Source organism: Schistocerca serialis, chromosome 3 (genome assembly GCF_023864345.2).
Source record: "Schistocerca serialis cubense isolate TAMUIC-IGC-003099 chromosome 3, iqSchSeri2.2, whole genome shotgun sequence".
NCBI lineage: Eukaryota > Metazoa > Arthropoda > Insecta > Orthoptera > Acrididae > Schistocerca > Schistocerca serialis.
The window spans coordinates 409365508-409385606 of NC_064640.1; the positions used below are offsets into that span (position 1 = coordinate 409365508).

The 20099-nt window shown below is 36.5% G+C and overlaps 1 protein-coding gene across 1 annotated transcript in view; it reads left to right on the top strand.

Moving 5' to 3' along the window:
- The window catches only part of LOC126470895 (trypsin-1-like), a 219482-nt gene extending 200077 nt beyond the window's left edge, over positions 1–19405 (top strand). Inside the window, exon 7 of the mRNA XM_050098919.1 lies at positions 19220–19405. Within this exon, the coding sequence (XP_049954876.1) occupies positions 19220–19405 (186 nt within the window). The remainder of the gene's footprint in view (positions 1–19219) is intronic.
- Positions 19406–20099: the final 694 nt, after the last annotated feature.

A 20099-nucleotide genomic window follows, 5' to 3' on the forward strand; every position in this document is an offset into this window, starting at 1 on the left:
CCAAGAAACCTTCCAGCACGTGACTGAACATATGCCTGTGAGAGTGGAAGTTGCCATCAAGGCTTAAGGAGGGCCAACACCATATTGAATTCCAGCATTACTGATGGAGGGTGCCACAAACTTCTAACTCATTTTTGGCCAGTGTCTGGATACTTTTGATCACATAGTGTATGTTTACTGGGATTATTTGCTTGTTTTGTAGTCCTCTGATCATTCCTTTCATTTGTACGTAGATTAATCAAACACTTTCTTGTGTACACTGAAGCACTGAAGAAACTGGTATAGGCATGCATATTCAAATGCAGAGATATGTAAACAGGCAGAGTATGGCACTGCAGTTGGCAATGCCTATATAAGACAAAAAGTGTCTGACACAGTTGTTAGCTTGGTTACTGCTGCTACAATGGCAAGTTATCAAGATTTAAGTGAATTTGAACATGGTGTTATAGTCAGTGTATGAGAGATGGAACACCGCCTCTCTGAGGTACTGACGAAGTGGGGATTTTCCTGTACGACCATTTCACGAGTGTACCATGAATATCAGGGATCTGGTAAAACATCAAATCTCTGACAACACTGTGCCTGGAAAAAGATCCTGTAAGAATGGGACCAACGATGACTGAAGAGAATCGTTCAACATGACAGAAGTACAACCCTTCCGCAAATTGCTGCAGATTTCAATGCTGGTCCATCAACAAGTGTCAGCATGCATACCATGCAACAAAACTTCATTGATATGGGCTTTTGGAGCAGAAGGCCTACTCGTGTACCCTTGATGAGTGCACAACACAAAGCTTTATGCCTCACCTGGGCCCATCAATACCAACATTGGATTGTGATGACTGGAAACATGTTGCCTGGTTAGATGAGTTTTGTTTCAAATTGTATCAAGTGGATGGACATGTATGGGTATGGAGACAGCTTTTGGTGTGGGGTGTTTGCAGTTGGAGTGATATGGGACCCTGATGCATCTAGGTACGACTCTGACAGGTGACACGTAAGCATCCCTTTTGATCACCTGCATCCATTCATGTCACACTGTGCATTCCGACAGACTTGAGAAATTCCAGCAGGACAATGCAACACCCAACATCCATAATTGCTACAGAGTGGCTCCAGGAACACTCTTATGCATTTAAATACTACACTGGCCACCAGACTCCCCAGACGTGAACTTTATTGAGCATATCTGGAATTCTTTGCAATGTGCTGTTCAGATGAAATCTTCACCCACTCGTACTCTTATGGATTCATGGACAGCCCTGCTGGATTCATGGTGTCAGTTGCCTCCAGCACTACTTCAGATGTTAGTCGAGTCCATGACATGCTGTGTTGTGGCACTTCTGCATGCTCACAGGGGCCGTGCTCGATATTTGGCCCTTCAGTGTATATTATGAAATAATAGTCAGAAATGAAACAAAGAATGATAATGGATGTGTTAAGTTGCTTCCAATTTGGATATTTTTTGTTTACCTTCAGTTTGTGGCCATAACTATATGTCTTCAAATTCTGTGTAGGAAAACAGCTTACTTTACATGCGCACATTTCTTAGAAATCTTATTGCTGCACGGACTACCCAAATTGAGTGCAATGATTATCACTCTCATTAGTGTATGGCTTGGTAAGTCTTGAACCACTACAACTCAGTACAGGTTTTGTATGTAATGTGATAGGACAATTATTATTTTCTGTATACATAATGATTAGTAGTGGTGCGGGGCACCCTCCACCATGTACCATATGGTGCTTGCAGAGTATGTATGCAGATATAGAAGTATTTGGTTCTGCCTATGTAACATTAAACTTTTAATAATTTAATTACAATTGACTGTCTGGTTATTGAGAAACTTGGCAAAACATTGAGTCATCAAAGTTCTTTGTAGATGGAGATGCTGTCCTATTACTTCTTATTAGAGTACTTATATTAAGCTAAATTACATTTGTATATGCTACGATAACTGGATCAGAATAACAGTGTGACTGACAGTTGAACATGGAAAGTGGGGAGGGAATGTTTTTAGTTCAGCAGTTTCCACAATCACATTATGGCTCTGATAGCAGTGGCATAGCTGTCCTGTGTTCCATAGTGAGTACATTTATATGTTCCCCATTAAAGTGCTGTACTGACATGGTTCTTCAATTTCTCCCAGTGTATTAATTGACAAAGTCCATGAGTGTACAGCCAATACATAGTGACCAATGGGCACAATTTTTCAGTGGCCAGATGTGCTGCCATTGTCAGATATGCTGATGAACTGCCCACCTATGGGCACATTGCTGACTTCCATCACCTGCCTGTTTAGGCTACACTATACACGGCCTTTGCCTGAGGGCACGTATTGGCAGCCGAAAAGGTGACTGTGTTGGCATTTGTGGCCAGTGACTAACACATAGCTGATTGCCAATGTGGTTTCAGTTCCTGACGAGGGAACTTAATTTTGGTGCCTCCCCCAAGTTCACATTGGTCATGGACATTATCAGTCAGTCCAGAACAGAGTATTCTTAAATACAATGGTATACAGAGAAAAACTGTTTCTGACAAGGACCACTTGGAATCTGAAGCACATGTTCTGAAAGAATGACTGTACTTCACGTGATATAAATTCAGTGTGCTTCAAGAAAAGGAAATGTGAAAATGTTGAACATTCATGTGATGAGTCACCAATTGTTTTTCCCTGCTTTCTGCAGTGCTACATCCTGCAAAATAGGCAGAGTCATGGGTAGATGAGGTATAAGACATTTTTTTTTGACCTCCTAAGGAGATAAAGGAGATGCTAGACCCTGTTAAGGACAGTCTCAGCCTCAGCCTCAGGATCCCTGGGATTTATAGCAGCCCTTGTGAGTGCAGAACCAATTACATCAGTAAGTCCATCCGTACTGTTTCCAACTGCTGTGCAGAACATCAACAGCATATTAAAAATTGAGAACTGGATAAATCTTTAGTTGCTGAGCAAAGCCTAAAAAAGAAACACAAAATACAGTTTGATGAAATAAAAGTTTTGTACCAGGCTCCTACATACAGGGATTTTGTAATTAAAAAGGCTGTAGGAATAAGAATGTGTGAGAAGAGCTTCAACCATGACAGCAGATATAATCTTAGCAGTGCATGGAACAAGCTCTTGATGCAGACAAGAGGCAGAAATATACATCACAATTTTTATACTACTATGGGAGTGGTGGGTGTCACTATTGCAGACACTGACACCATCTCTGACAGCATTGCGTAATTGGTGACAAATCAGAAGTTGTCTATGGGCTATATAAGGCCACCACAGCAGCTCCTGATGAACATGATAGAAGTAACCATTAAAATTTCAAGGTTTTACACTGAAATTACATGGCAAGTGGTCTGAGAATGTTTTATACATCATTAATGCAGCCCTTATGTGGATAAGTGCCCACATCATGCCTATAGTTCTGTGGATTTTGTGAAATACCTTAAGAACTTCACACCGAAGGATTAAGACAGTTTGGTGTGCTTTGATATCACTTTGCTGTTCAGCAGGATGCCTCTGTGAGAGTCACTTTCACTCATTGGTCAGAAATTTGACTCAAAGATAAGTGACCTTTTCAGGTATGCTGTGATCTCCACATATTTTCTGTTTAATGGAGAATACAATGAACATCTGGAGAGAATCACAAAGGGCAGCAAACTCTTCACTGTGGTTGTGAATCTGCATGTGAAGACTTTGAGAAAGAAGCCCTGAAGTCATCCATATGGAAACCCACTTGCTTTTTTCCATTATGTGGATGACACATTCATCATCTGGCCACATGGAAGAGACAAACTCCATGACATACTTGAACATTTAAAATTCATACATCCCACCATCAGATTCACTACGGAGACCAAGGCAGAGAAAAGACTACTACTCTTTGACATCATGGTCAAGAGAAGAGTGGATGGCACCCTGGGCCACAATGTACCAGTAATTGCATGCAGACAGCTGCCACCACCCTGAGCAAAGAAATGGGATACTCAAAACTATGCTACACAGAGTATGTACCATTCTCAGATGCAGAGAGTCTCACCCAGTAACTGGAACACTTCAGAACTGTTGTTCTGAAAAATGATTATTCAGAAAGGCAGATCAGGCATACTCTTCATCCACCACTACAGTGCAACCTACGAAGATGATTTAAAGTACAAAAAGGCGAAACCACTTCCTTTATACCATATATTTTCATGGGAAAAATTGGGCATGTATTGGGAAAACATTAAGTAAAAACAGTCTTTGCCTCCCCAATAAAATATGGTCATTACTTGGGAGTTTCAAAGATAACCTCATTTTGTGGAAGGCTGGGGTATACCAGGCTCTGTGCCAGTGTGGCAAGTCATATATTTGGCAAATAGTGTGCACCATCAAAGATCAATGCTGAGAACACGAGAAGCACACTCAGCTAATGTATCCTAACAAGTTATCAGTTGCAGAGCACTGTTTGTTTGAGACTCATACAATAGAAAACCATTGCACCAGGATTTTAGCATGAACATTAATATACTTTGACAGCATTGTTAGAAAATCCATTGAAATATGCACCAAGGACATCAGCTGGACTGCAGCTATAATTTCAGCAAGGGTTGGGAACCAGCATGGGTTCTAATTAAGAAGACACTCATCAAAGACAATGAACAGGTAGCCAGGGTGGATGGATGGGCAACATCCATGCCACTGCAGCCATAGTGACCCACCAGACATCACTGGCCACAAACACTGATACCATTGCCTTTCAGCCACCAACGTGCACCCTTGGGAGCAGATCATGTACAGAGTGACCCAAGGGGAGTGAGAATATAAGTCAGCCATGTGCCATCAGGAGGTCAGTTCATCAGCCCATTGGTGATAGTGACCAGTCTGATCCTGATCATTGAAATATTGTGCCTGTAGGACACTATGGACCAACAGCACACCCATGGTGTGTTTGATCCAGAAGTGAGTTCACTTTGCAGAATCACAATAATCTTACCACTTTCTTAAGCAATTTCACAGTTATCATCACACATTTCATGAAAGAGACATACTGCAATGAGAAATGAAGCAAATATGAACAAATCACAATTATGTTATAGACTGCAATTGTCATCTGCAGCTGATGGACAATTGGTAATGGAGGCAGCAGAGCAAAATGACAACTGTACTTTTGACAGAGGGTATGACCAAACTCATGCTCTGATCAGCTGTTGCTATGGTAGCTGTCCTGCAAAAAACTATCTGTCAGTCATTTTGTTATTCTAATCCAGGTATATACAACACACAACACATCACTGATCATACAATCATAGTGTTTTTATGCTACTTGTGAGATGTATCTACTTGTTATGGTCACCGTCACTTGCATATCACATTACAACACTCATTTTCTCACTATCAATACTACTGAACTCTATTCACACCCCCGTATCATTGATGCCTTCTTTCCCACTCAACTCCTGTCCTGTTAGCATTTCTCTGACCTGTATTTCTGCCTCTAATATTTACTCAGAACTTGTATAATTCATTCTTAAATATTTTGTGTGTTACAAGGTTTAGTGATGGGTAATGTCCTTTTGTAAAATGAACCATACTTCCACAGGAGATGATGTCATTAATTTTTGGTCTCTGTCTGATATCAAGTATCCACACGTTCAGGGCAGTGACATCTGGAGTATCATGCCCTGTCAGCATGGCAACCATTTGGTTTGCATTCACTTGACATGGTGGCAAACAGAGACATGTCAACAATGTTGCATGCAATGACAACATTGGAGACAAGAATGACTGTATATCATCTTTTTCAATGAGGTCTGGTTCTTCTGACATATCAATGTGTTAAAACTTCAAGGATGATGAATGTTGTCAGATTGCATTCATCATTGTTATTTGAGCCCACCATCTGGCTTGATGGTATGGGGTGCCATTGCGTCCAGGACACAACCACCTCTAGTTAACATAGCTGTTACATTTCTGACATGTCAAGATTAGTGGCTGTGCCCTATCTTTGAGGTCACAATGACATTATATTTAAACAAGATAATGCCAGACTGCATGTTGCTTGTACTGTCCTCACCTACCTCAATACAAAGAGTTCCAATTATTACCCTAGCCAGTACTTTCTCCAGACCTCTCAGCCATTGATAACATCTGACCATTGATTGCTGAGATTCTGGTCTACCCACACCTGCTGTCACTGTTATTGAATTCTGATGTAGAGTTGGAGCACAGAATGACACACTATGTCATAAGGTCAGCTAGATTCAATGTCCAGCCATAGTTACTGCCAAAGGTGGCAGCTATACGTGCTAAGTTTCGCGCCCTTTATATTTCCAAACCACGTATAAATTTAATACTGTATTCCTTCTACAATACTGATTATGAACAATAAGTAAAATTACATTATTTGCTGTCCTTCCTGGCATTGCAATTTTAATGGGCAGTAGTGTGGAGTCTCAGCTTTATATGAAATAGGAAATGAATTAACCACACTGATGTGGGGATGCAGTTACATGAAATAATAACACCACAACTGCTCAAGCACTCTTCTGAGCCTATGTCAATCTTACACTGCCACTGATGTTTCCACTTAGGATTTCCAATTAGTACTACCAGAGGTAATCCCACAGGAGTATGTGGAAACAGCACTGCTGGAGAATCAAGTCAATGGAAGATCATACCTTACACTCCAGAAGGGATTTTACATATTTTAAAAAATCTATTGTGGCAGTTAGCAAAAAGCTGCAAATCTGGGTACAGATCACAGTGTGACACAAATTTTTAGTTGTCAATATAGGTTTACTTTCTCTGAAATATTTTCTGTGTTTTGAATAAAATTCTTGCGTTATCTCTTTATGCATTGGCAGATAATATGGTCTTGAAGTGTAAATATGAAAGTGAAATCTCAGTATTTAATATTCTTTATATAGCCACAACAAGCATCAGTAGTTTGTGTAAAACTGTAAAATTACTTACTGAGTTAGTTTTACTAATCTATTGTTAGTGCTGAATTCATGTAACTTATTTTGTAGCATCAGGTTGACCTGGCTATTCATGATATGAAAACTAATAAAGTAATAAGTTTACAATGTCAACAAAACATAGATGCAATTACAAAGAGTGAAGTGAAGCAAATGTGTTTCAACTGCGTAACTCAATAGTGATTCCTTGTACAAAAAAGTATGTGGAAATGATTTTTCAATTAGTAGAAAAGAAGTTAAAATAAATATTATTCTCAAACCTTCAGTTAACTGATACATCCATCAAAACAAGCACCATGATAGAAGTAAAATTATGAATACAAGGCTAATTCTCTTGTCACCTAATAGAAGGTGTGCTACGCTGTAGACAATGGATTTTGATGTGTGGGTATTTGTGTGATAACTAAGAGGAGGATTTTGCCAAAAGCTTAGCAAGTTATTATTGAATATTATAGTCATCTGGCCATTCAGATTTAGATTTTGTGTAGTTTCCCTAAATCAGTTTAAGCTCACACTAGGACTGTCCTCTTGAAAGGGCCATAGCCATTTCCTTCTCCAATCCAAGTTCATTTTCTGTCTCTAATTCTCTCATAGTTGATGGAACTTCAAACCCTAATCCTCTTTCCATCCTGCTTTCTTGTTGAGTAGTGGTGTATCCTTTTATACATAATTAAATTCTGTTTACTCTTTCCATTGAAATAAATAATTTTTTGTTTATTTTTTAAAGTTACTGTTAGTTCAGGCAAAATTTTAGTATACCCTTTGTATTTTGCAGGAGACTTAAATTTCACAAATACTTCAGGAATGAGATATGAGAATCAATCTCAAGAACTTCTCAGTGTTTTTTGTATAAAGTATGCCTCACTAGAGTCATGGGAATACTTTTTTATGTCATGCATATGTGCACACAATGACAAGAAGAACTAACTTTGTGTGAAACAGGCTCAAAGTCTTACTCACAGATGAGTATTAAACCTTCTATTAGCAATGAATTGTATAAAACAAGTTGGATTGGGGAGTGTAACACAAGAAAAAAAATCACTATCTCTCTGCTGTCAGTGATAAGACAGCGATGCATTCAATTCAGTTGGCCAGTAATTGTTATGTGGAAGTCTCACGATTTTTTCCAGATGACCTAAGATTTTACTGCTGTGGGAAATTCTGGAATATGGTTCACCCAGCCTTATCACAACAAAAGAGATGCTGCTTGAGAAAATAAATAGCACAGTTGATATGCAAGCTGCAAGAATGGCATGAAATCAAGAAGCTTGCATAAGATTTGGAGCAATGTAACATTTATTTATTTTTATTGAATACAATATGTTAGTGTGTTTTGTTGGCTCACTAGAGACTATTGTGGACTTTCGACTATTTAGTGGATATCCAACAAAACAAATTGCAAATGTTGTAATCAACTCAATAATAATTCTTCATATCACCAGTACTTAAGTAGGTATCTTGTGTCCATGAAAAGCTGCCTTTATAGTGTAAACATACTGTTCAGCTTGTTTCATTTTTTAAGTGAGGTATTATAATGAGAAGTAGGAAGATTAAATTATATCTGGATAAATCACAGGACAATTCAAGCAAGATTAGCATAAACTTAATCCAATGGAACACAAACTGTCTTTGTTTCTGACAATGATCTACATTTAATTTCTGCAAATCACTGTTCAGTGCATGGCAGAGAGTATTTCATGCTAATATTAGTGTGTTTCTGCCCTATTCTATTTGCATAAGGAACAACGTAAAAATGACTATCAATATGCCTCGGTTCATACCAATATTTCTCTTATCTTAATCTCGTGGTCCATAAATTTTATGTATCTTTTCCAAGCTGATAGAAACAGGTTGTCATAGTTGTGTTATTCAATACAGTTTCAGTCTAGAGACAAATGCTCTGAAGGTTAGGCACTCAATAGGTTCATTCTATTAGATGACATTTGTATTTTTAATAGAGGCCACGCAACACTCTTCAGCTTTGCAATAGGATCTTCTCTGCCATAGACCTTTCCTTTTGTTTGTCTACCCTTGCAGACACTGTTCTCAGCTAATATTATCTCGACCTGTCAAACATTTTCCGTCCAAGGCAAAGGTCTCTTGCATTATGATAATTTCTGTTTAGTTTCAGTCATAGCCATAAATCCAACTTTTGTCCCCAGTGATAACCTTTGAAAGAAAATTTAGGGACTGGTGGGATGCACTGGAAGTTTTGAGTTCAGACTTGCAAGAAAAAACCTATCAGCTTTTTGGATAGAGAGGTCAGAGGCTTAGAGAAGAATGAACTAAAGCAGGAAGACCATGGAAAGAGCTTTTAAGTTTGATAGGTGATCCTACTCTCGTTACAAGAGTATGGGAGGCAATCAGAAGGATTTATTGATGGAAGAATCAAAGTAGCTGTCATGTAGTTCTTAGATCATCACCAGGTATTTATTATTATAATATTTTTATCTTATGAAATCTAATGTGAAACAAAACCTCACTTTCCAACTGGAAAGCCATGAAGAAGACAAGACTGGAAGTGGAGGTTGATTCCATAGAAATGTATAACCAATTCCTCTTTCCACCTTGTCTGTAGTCAAGAACACAGGTAACGGTCTTGACAACATTCATTATTGCAGAATGCTGCAACTGAATCACCAGTAATAATAAATAAATACATACATAAAATCATAGTGAGTGAGAAATGATCAGAGGGATATTATCTCTACTACTGGAGAAAAGTTTTCCTGATACCTCTCCTGTAACTAGGGAAAGCTCACACATGTTCAAATAGTTATTGCAGTACAGATCCTACCAACTGCATGGAAATGATTTGATCAGGTCATGAAGAGTCATCATGTGTGGATCCTCAAGAAATGCAATGTTTTTGATCCATTTCCAGTGAGTAGTTAGAATGTAGTGTTTGTCTCTGGATGACCTGATCTGACTGGAGACAGCTATAAAGGACTCCATCCTTTGTAAGCAACACCTCATCAGTACACTCTTTGGTTGTAAGGCTGATATATTATACCGCAAAGTAATGCCACACACATTGTCTAAGTCAGAGGTTCTGTGGGTGTCTCCCAAGTTTACTGCAGTTCTTCTGTAATGAATTATCTTTTTACATACATATTGGTACCACATACTCAGATAATTTTATTTACAAGAAACACATCTCTCAGTGGAGTGTTTGAAGTGGCACCCTTTTTGTCTTTTCTTTTGAAAGTACTTAATCCATAGTATAGGGTTCTATAGATTGTCCTTTATATGTGGATTTTTTTAATCTCTTATTCAACCTCTGGTTTCACAACCACATCTTGTCAGCTTCAGCTGATGCTCAGGGGCAATGGGCAGAGAATGGTTATTTCAAAGTTTCATCAGGTAAAACTGTGTACCTAGCAGATATACTGACGAAGGAGGCTTATGGGGAGATGATCGTGACAAATTGTGCCATTCCCTTGCATGTAGTTACTGTATTGTTGAGTCATAGCCATGTGACAAAAGGAAACAATATTACTAGTTGTGGGTAATGCATGGCATTTTGCCAAAGGGTGGGAAGTGAGTGTGGGTGATGCTTGTGACACACTGCAATTAGTGGAACATATTTTAAAATTTAAAAAAAAAAACAGTTGTAGGTTGCAATAGGTTGCAAAATGTTTTTTGTTAACTCAAGAACAATGCGTTTTACCTGGATAGGGCATCATCAGGTTACCTGAAAATATGAGGGGAGAGTGACATTTTAATAAATCTGGCATGGACCTATCATGGACTTCTATAAAAGCAAAATAAGCTTCAAACAGTGACTAAATAAAATTACATAGAGAAATGTAATGTAACTCATCTTAAAAAAAAAAATTCAGACATTTTCTGCCAAAAAGCATCCATGAAAGAAGGGATGATACCGAGAAAAATATACTATAAGGAAACTTATATGGAAAAAAAATATTAAAAATTAATGAATAGCAACACCAGGATCAGCTATGAGTAGAGAACAATGGAGAAACCAAAAGATGCATATTACCTCACAGAAGCAACAACAGGCATGGCAGCGAAGAACAGGACCTTGTGCACAAATTGTAAACACAGCCATACATTAGAATTGCACCAGAGGCCCATTTACATTCACATAGTGCATACATGTGAATGATAGGAGCTCAAGCAAAATGTTGGGCTAGTAGTAATGACAGGTGCCATGTGGCACTGTCTTTGACTGTACAGTGTGATAATTGCATAAAATTCAAATAGTAATGGACAAATTGAGAAATAAATGAAACTGCAATAGGGCATAAGGGAATATGTACAATACAGGACATACTAGACTGAAATCTCTGCAAAGAGACTTAGAAAAGCCCTATTCTCAAAATCAGTATAAAAGAATAATGAAGTAAAATACATAGAGCAATAAAATAAAGATTAGATTACAAATATAAGGCTGTTAGGTAGCAAAGATAAAAAGATAGAATAAAATTTCATATACATGACAAGCTATCAAAACCCTGATAATAGAAAGCTAAAAACTAATATATTGTTTAAAAATGGGAAACATGCAAAGCTAAAAACTAATATATTGGTATATTGGTTAAAAATGGGAAACATGCAATCATAGAAAACCTGATTTTTGACAGATAACTGATCATTGAGTAACACATCCTTCTTAGTGTGTGAATGTTTAACAGTTTCAGTCTCTTCAAGCAGATTGTCTCTTTTCTTTGGCCACATCGTGTAAGACCCTGAAGTTCACAAGTGTGGGTGGCTGGTGGCCACTGGATTTACAGCACTGAGCAAAGGCAGAAACATGCCCATTTTTAGTGTGTAAAAACTCCTGAAACCCCTACTTTTAAAAGCCTTTCCCATCAGGCCAATATAAACGGCTTGACATTCACAGCACTCAAGCACATATATGCCAGAGGCAGCATATTTGTCTTTCTAGGGATGCTCATTGTGAATTTATTGATATTGAATTTTATCAGAGGTGGTATACACTATTCCTATATTTTTACCATGAAAGAGTTTAGCTGTGGTATATGACACATCACCTAAAAATGGAAGCTCAGCAAATTAGATGTACTTTCCATTCCAATTGATCCATATTGAGGAGATCCTCTGGGATGCAGATCATGTCAGAAAACAAGAAAATGCAGTAAATAATCTTAAGCATACTTACATTTAAAATGATATAAAACTTGTCACCAAATATTAAATGTTCAGAACACTTAAGTGCACAAAGAAATTCATCAATGTAGTAGAAGGAGTTGGCCACCAATAAATCCATTAGACTCTTCTCAAACTAAACGTTAGGATTAGTTAAACTTTTTATAGCTGCTGGAATGTTACTGAAAATGTGCACTGCTGAGTAGTGGACACCTTTCTGAACCAAAGTACGTGAGTTTAAATCTTTGTCAAAGTTAGTCTTATTCCTAGAATTAATTCCACGAACTGAGCTGTTGGTTTGGGAAAAAAAAGCATATTTTAATGACAAATTTCATTAAGGAATAAATGTATTGGGAAGCAGTAGTTAGTATTCCCAGTTTCTTAAACAGCCCTGTGCAGGACGTTCTTGAGTTCACACCAGAAATAATTTGTTGATTGGCGACTCCATGTTGTCTTGTGCACTACGACCAGATAACAGGTATACTTGAAAAAAGATACAGCATTGGTCGTATATTTTTTACTATTGCAAAATCGATTTTCTGTCACTGAGTGACCATCTTCAGTGCTATATTGTATAACTTAAATTGGGATGCACTGTTGTCACTAAGCTTACGGCAATCACATAGGTCTATGTGATTGCCGTAAGCTTAGTGACAACAGTGCATCCCAATTTAAGTTATACAATATAGCACTGAAGATGGTCACTCAGTGACAGAAAATTGATTTTGCAATAGTAAAAAATATACGACCAATGCTGTCCCTTTTTTCAAGAAATAATTTGTATTACTTGGTTTTGGGCTCAGAAAACCTTAGCTTGGCTTGATGAGTTACCCCAGAAAATAATCCTGTATGATGTTATGGAATAAAATAAGCATAGTACACTAGCTCTTTTATTTTCAGGCCGTGCGGTTCTAGGCGCTACAGTCTGGAGCCGAGCGACCGCTACGGTCACAGGTTCGAATCCTGCCTCGGGCATGGATGTGTGTGATGTTCTTAGGTTAGTTAGGTTTAATTAGTTCTAAGTTCTAGGCAACTGATGACCTTAGAAGCTAAGTCGCATAGTGCTGAGAGCCATTTGAACCATTTTATTTTCATATCACCTATGTCTGACAACATTTGCATAATAATTAGAGATTTGTTTAGGCACTTCAGCAATTCTCTGGTATGCTCCTCCCAGTTAAATTTATTATCAAGCTGTAATCCCAAGAATTTAACACCGCCAACTTCTTCTATCTGCTTATTATCATACTTTAGGCATATAGGTACTGGTAGGAAAGTTTTTATGACTTATGAACAGCATGCAGTTTCTTCTTCTTCTCCTTCTTCTTCTTCTTCTTTTTTCAGAGAATTGGCTGGTAACCATTTATTTGGAAAATTTCATTAGTTGAACTTTCTAAGGTTATACTTGATTTACTATTTATTGCAATGATTGTATCATCTGCAAACAAAACAAACTTTGGATGTGGTAATGTCATTGATATACACAATAACAAGTAAGGGCCTTTAGATGGATCCTTGTGTGGCATCACGTGTTACTGGTTCGCAGTTGGATGATGCCTGATAGTTTAATACATGTCTCTTTCCTATAGACACCCTTTGTTTTCTGACAGAGATGTATTATTTGACCCATTTTGCGGCATTTCCTGTTACACCATAAGATTCTAATTTACTTAAAACGATATTGTGGTTTACACAGCCAAATTCCTTTGACAGATCACAAAATATACCAGCACTCTGCAGTTTATTGTCTAATGAGCTAAGTACATTCACACTGTATATTTTGATAGCCTCCTCAGTATTGGAACCGTTTACAAATCTGAATTGTGACTTTGATAATATTTTATTTGTGGTCCGGTGGTTAAGAAGATGACTTTATATTATATTTTCTAAAAGTTTTGAGAATGTTGGCAAAAGTGAAATTGGACAGAAGTTTTATGGCGTTTCCTTATCTTCTTTCTTATCAGCATATTTCAACCATTCAGGAAATGTTCCACTGATAAAAGACTGGTTACACAAATAACTTAAAATGTCACTAACCTCAGAGGTACACTGTTTAGTCAGCTTTCTTGATATATTATGATAGCCACTAGAATTTTTTTGATTTTAAGGATTTTATGGTAGACATTACTTTTATTGGTTTTGTGAGGCTTGTACTGATATTATTGTAGTTATTTGTCATGACTGTCTCATATATTCCACGACAGCATCTAATGGACCTGACAACCTCATCTTTTCAGTGACAGTTATCAAGTACATATTGAAAAGCTTATCAACACTGCACCCATCTGCTACCCATGTATCATTTACTATTAATGCTATGTGCTTGTTTTTATCTCTGGCTCTACCAGTATTTTCCTTCACTGTGTCCTATATTGTCCTTATTTTGTTATGTGGTGCAACTATCCTTTTCTGTTAATGCATTTGCTTTGGTGTCCATATTGCTACCTTCAATATTTTGCAGTATGTTTTGTAATCATCTATAGCTGTTTCTAACTGATACATATAGTTTCCTTTTTGTCTTACAGGATACCTTCATCCCTTGAGTAATCTATGGAATTTTTATAGCCTTTGGTCTAATCTGGGTTAGTTTTAGGGGAAAACAGCTTTCAAATAAGTTAAGGGCATTATTAATAAAAGTGTTGTACTTCTCATTCATGCTATGAGAATTGTACACATCACTCCAATTCATGTCTTTGAGGAGTTTCTTCAGACAATCAATTTTTGGGTTGCTGACTACACTTTTGAACTCAGATTTTGTAGATATTCTATCCTGATCAGTATTAACATTTAGCAAAACTGTATGTCATTGTCTGAGAGGCTATTTCTTATTGGATTTATAATTTTGTTCATTAGACATTTATATAAAGATATTATCAATGGCTGTCTTTGAGCCCTTAGCTGTTCTAGTTAGAAAGTTAACAGTATGAATTAAGTTGAATGACAATGCTACTAACTGCAATAAGTGCTTACCTGAAGAGTTTGCAAGAAAATCTATATTGAAATCACAAGGAATCACTAATTCTTTCTTTTTCATTGTTAAATAGGCCAATAGAGCTTCAGACTGATTTAAGAACAGATTAAAATTACGTGCTGTTACTCAGTATACTCTTATTATGAAAGAAATATGAAATTCTACTTCTGTTACACACGCTTCCATATGCTGCTTTAGGCAAAATTTATGAATGTCTATGTTATTAAATTTATGTAAATTCATGATTAGTGTGGCAACTCCTCCATCCTTCATTTCTACTCTATAGAAGTGAGAAGTTAACCTAAATCCTACAACACGTGACACATCTATATCAGTGGTCACATGATGTTCAGAAAGGTAGATTATGCCGACTGGTTTGGATGACTAATTCGTCAATGCAGATAGGTAGTTCATTAATTTTACATCTTAGCCATCATATTTTTAATGCATTGGAGATAGTTGGCACTTCATGTTGACTGAGATAAGACTGGGTGGAAATCAAATTTCTGCTATGTTCTGTAATCATCTATAGCTGTTTCTAACTGATACATATAGTTTCCTTTTTGTCTTACAGGATACCTTCATCCCTTGAGTAATCTATGGAATTTTTATAGCCTTTGGTCTAATCTGGGTTAGTTTTAGGGGAAAACAGCTTTCAAATAAGTTAAGGGCATTATTAATAAAAGTGTTGTACTTCTCATTCATGCTATGAGAATTGTACACATCACTCCAATTCATGTCTTTGAGGAGTTTCTTCAGACAATCAATTTTTGGGTTGCTGACTACACTTTTGAACTCAGATTTTGTAGATATTCTATCCTGATCAGTATTAACATTTAGCAAAACTGTATGTCATTGTCTGAGAGGCTATTTCTTATTGGATTTATAATTTTGTTCATTAGACATTTATATAACGATATTATCAATGGCTGTCTTTGAGCCCTTAGCTGTTCTAGTTAGAAAGTTAACAGTATGAATTAAGTTGAATGACAATGCTACTGACTGCAATAAGTGCTTACCTGAAGAGTTTGCAAGAAAATCTATATTGAAATCACAAGGAATCACTAATTCTTTCTTTTTCATTGTTAAATAGGCCAATAGAGCTTCAGACTGATTTAAGAACAGATTAAAATTACGTGCTGTTACTCAGTATACTCTTATTATGAAAGAAATATGAAATTCTACTTCTGTTACACACGCTTCCATATGCTGCTTTAGGCAAAATTTATGAATGTCTATGTTATTAAATTTATGTAAATTCATGATTAGTGTGGCAACTCCTCCATCCTTCATTTCTACTCTATAGAAGTGAGAAGTTAACCTAAATCCTACAACATGTGACACATCTATACCAGTGGTCACATGATGTTCAGAAAGGTAGATTATGCCGACTGGTTTGGATGACTAATTCGTCAATGCAGATAGGTAGTTCATTAATTTTACTTCTTAGCCATCATATTTTTAATGCATTGGAGATAGTTGGCATTTCATGTTGACTGAGATAAGACTGGGTGGAAATCAAATTTCTGCTATTGGTAATAATTTTTAACAAACAACTGTGTTTGCTGACCCAATGTGCCAGAATTATGCTGTTTAGTTTCTTTCTCAAACTGAAGGTTCATTCCAATCCTGATTTCTCTTAGAATTTGACTTCTTGCTGTCCTACCTATCCTAAAAAAGGTGCTGCTCCGACATCTGTAACCACTGTAATTTTGAGGTACAGGGCCAAGAGTGGTTTCTCAGTCTTGTGGCAATATATTCTGCATGTATAATTTTTCAGTGATGGAGGACCTTTGGCCATTACAAGAAGCAACATATTTAAGGTTTTCTATTTCCTTTGTAGTAAATTCTACGCTACATGGAATTTCAGTGATGTGCCGTATCATAGGTCTAAATTAGCTCATTGTGTACTTATACAGGTGACACATTGTAGTGGGTATAACTGAGTCACTTGTAGAAGGTTTGTGATAAATGTCAGAGTTGATGACATTAGTAGTGAGACAAAGCTGCAAATCTTCAAAGTTCAGAATACTATTGCTATCCATGACTTCATGTGTAAGATCATTTAGCTATGGCAGTTGTTAAACTCTTTGACAATAAGTGTGATATCCAATCCTTCACTATTGAAAACAATTTTTATGTCATCAACATAATACCCATAAAAGCAGATTTTTCTCAAAATTGTGGAGGCCTGGGTGAAATAGTCACATTCCAAGAAATTCTTGAATATATCAGCAAAAAACCATGCACGAAGAGATCGAAATTGTTAAATGTTCACACGCAAAGAAGGACATGTTACTCAGTGATCAGCTATCTGTCAAAAATTAGGTTTTCTATGACTGCATGTTTCACATTTTTGAACAATATATTAGTTTTTAGATTTTTATTACCAGGGCCTACGTCGCTTGTAATGTGTATGCAATTTTATTTTATCTTTTTAGCATTGTTACCTTTTAGTCATATATTTGTAGACTAATCTTTATTTTATTGCTCTACATGTTTTACTACATTATTCTTCTACTTGTCTTTGAGCATAAGGGTTTTCTATGTCTTTGTACATAGCTTTCAATATAGTATGTCCTGCACTGTGAATATTCCCATATGCCATGTGTTTTATTCAGTGTCATCACTTCTTTGATTGATACTTTTTTGCAGAAAATTTCTGATTTTTCTAAACTGTGAGATACATTACATTTCTCTATGTAATTTTATGTGGGCAGTGTTTGAAGCTTGTTTTGCTTTTACAGCAGTCCCAGACAGGACTGTACCATATTAATTGTGTCAACCTCCCTTTATATTTTCTGATAAGCTGATGATGCCCTACCTGATCAAAATGCATCATTCTTGACTTAATAAAGAACACTGTGCAACCTATGACTTTTTCTTTTAAATAGTAGCAATAATATGGTTGCTGCACACCCACACCAAGATGGAATGGAATAATTTTTACATATTTTTAATTGATTGCATTTTATAATACTTAATGGAAAGTGGCCCTTGAACTGCTCTCTAAAATATTAAAAAGGAGGCTGTGATGTGTCACAAACTGGCTTATGTTAATTTGTATGCGTGAGCCATACTTGAACCTGGGAACTTTGTCTTTTATGAACAAGTGCTCCACAAACTGACTTACCCAAGCATGGCTCACAACCCAGCCACACAGCCTCATTTTCGAAGAGTGCTGGTCCCACTAACTGTGTAGGAGAACTTCTATAAATTATAGTAAAAGAAGACATGCTGTTGTCATTACCATGTTCAATATGTTGTGTCTGTATGTGACAATTTTTCCATCTGTTACATAATTTTTGCAAGTCTGGGTGAGTCTAACTATTTATCTGTCATTACTTCATGTTTGAGACTTTTTGTCTCAGTTTTCTTCACATCCTATGTCTCAGGTTCCATTGTTCTGTGATTTGTGTTGTTGTAAGCACAACTTAAAGCAAAAATGAAGTTACAAATTAAAAGGAAGGTCAGCATTGGCCGTAATATTGATGTTTTATAGGTAGCAGAATCGATTTTCGATCACATGGTGATTATCTTCAGTGCTGTACAAATTAAACTCAGACACTGGTATCAAGTTATCAATAACCAAAACTGAGAATTGATCACAATAATTGCTTCTCAGTTTTGGTTATTGATAACTTGATACCAGTGTCTGAGTTTAATTTGTACAGTGCTGAAGATGATCACCATGTGATTGAAAATCGATTCTGCTATCAATAAAACATCAATATTATACCCAACACTGACCTTACTTTTAATTTAACATATATGGTCATTGTGCACACAGCACTCCATGGAGTCACCAATCAATGAAGTTACAAATTTTCTCAAATGTGAGCACAAGTATTTGTACTACAAGATAAATTTTCAAATGCTCTAATGAAAAGATGACCAAATTTTCATTCAGTAGAAAAATTTTGTGGCAAGTCTGGAGAGCGGCTGGTCCAATGTGGATTCAAATTTCATATACTAGTAACTTTCATTCATATATGTCATTTGAAACTACATGTCCTCATTGAATTTCCTGAATTCTTCTCTGGTATGACACACCTACTTGAAATCAATTACAATTTTTTTATATTTTTTATAAAGCTCATATCATAATATAATCTTTAACATTTTTTCTTTTATACTGTATTACTACTAATTTTCTTTTCCAGGGTGACTCAGGTGGACCTATGGCCTGCTTGCATTCTGACAGTCGGTATTATCTGTGTGGAGTTGTTAGTTGGGGTGTGGGTTGTGCTAGAAGGCACCTTCCTGGAGTCTACACAGAAGTACCTTGTTTTTCAGAATGGATTAAGTCTGTTTTGTACAATGAAACACTCAGTAGTAGTAAAATTTAGTTATTGTTGTCACTCTTTCTTAATGAATATGTGCAGCTTCTAGTTCTACAGGTCTGTAACAGAGATAGTCATAATTAGATTGTAGCATGCCATTAATAGCTCTGACATTTTCTATTTTGTACCTGACTTGTTTTCATAATACAGAAACTATTTTGGAATCTCCAAAAGCTCAAAATTAAACATGTATATCTGTGTCTGTCAGTGCTGCTCTTTCTGTTACCACTCCAAAAATTTGTGGTTCACATTAAATATGTAGAACATCATCTCATCTGACACTTCTTATTGTGTTAGTATGTTTAAATACTTACTTACTTTCTGTATTAGATGTATTAAAATTTATGACAGGTAAGTGATGTGAATAATACAAAGTTTTTGTGATGCAAATATGTATAAAGTTGGTAGCAGTTTGTTTACCTGTTTCATGGCAGTTGTGTGATTCAGTCATATACTGCACCTAATCCACTGTTCTCAGCCCTCCTGGTAAAAAGTATTGACCAGAAAATTTTGTTAATCATTAATTAATATTTTTTACATTGAGAAAATTAATCTGTTATGGCCACTTTTTCTAATGGCTCAGAGAGAGATTGATTGAATGATTTAGAGAATGTTAGAAAAAACAAATACAGCTGTCACAACTATTACTGTTACTATCATGATATACACTGAGTTAATAATTTATTGAAAAAGAAAAATA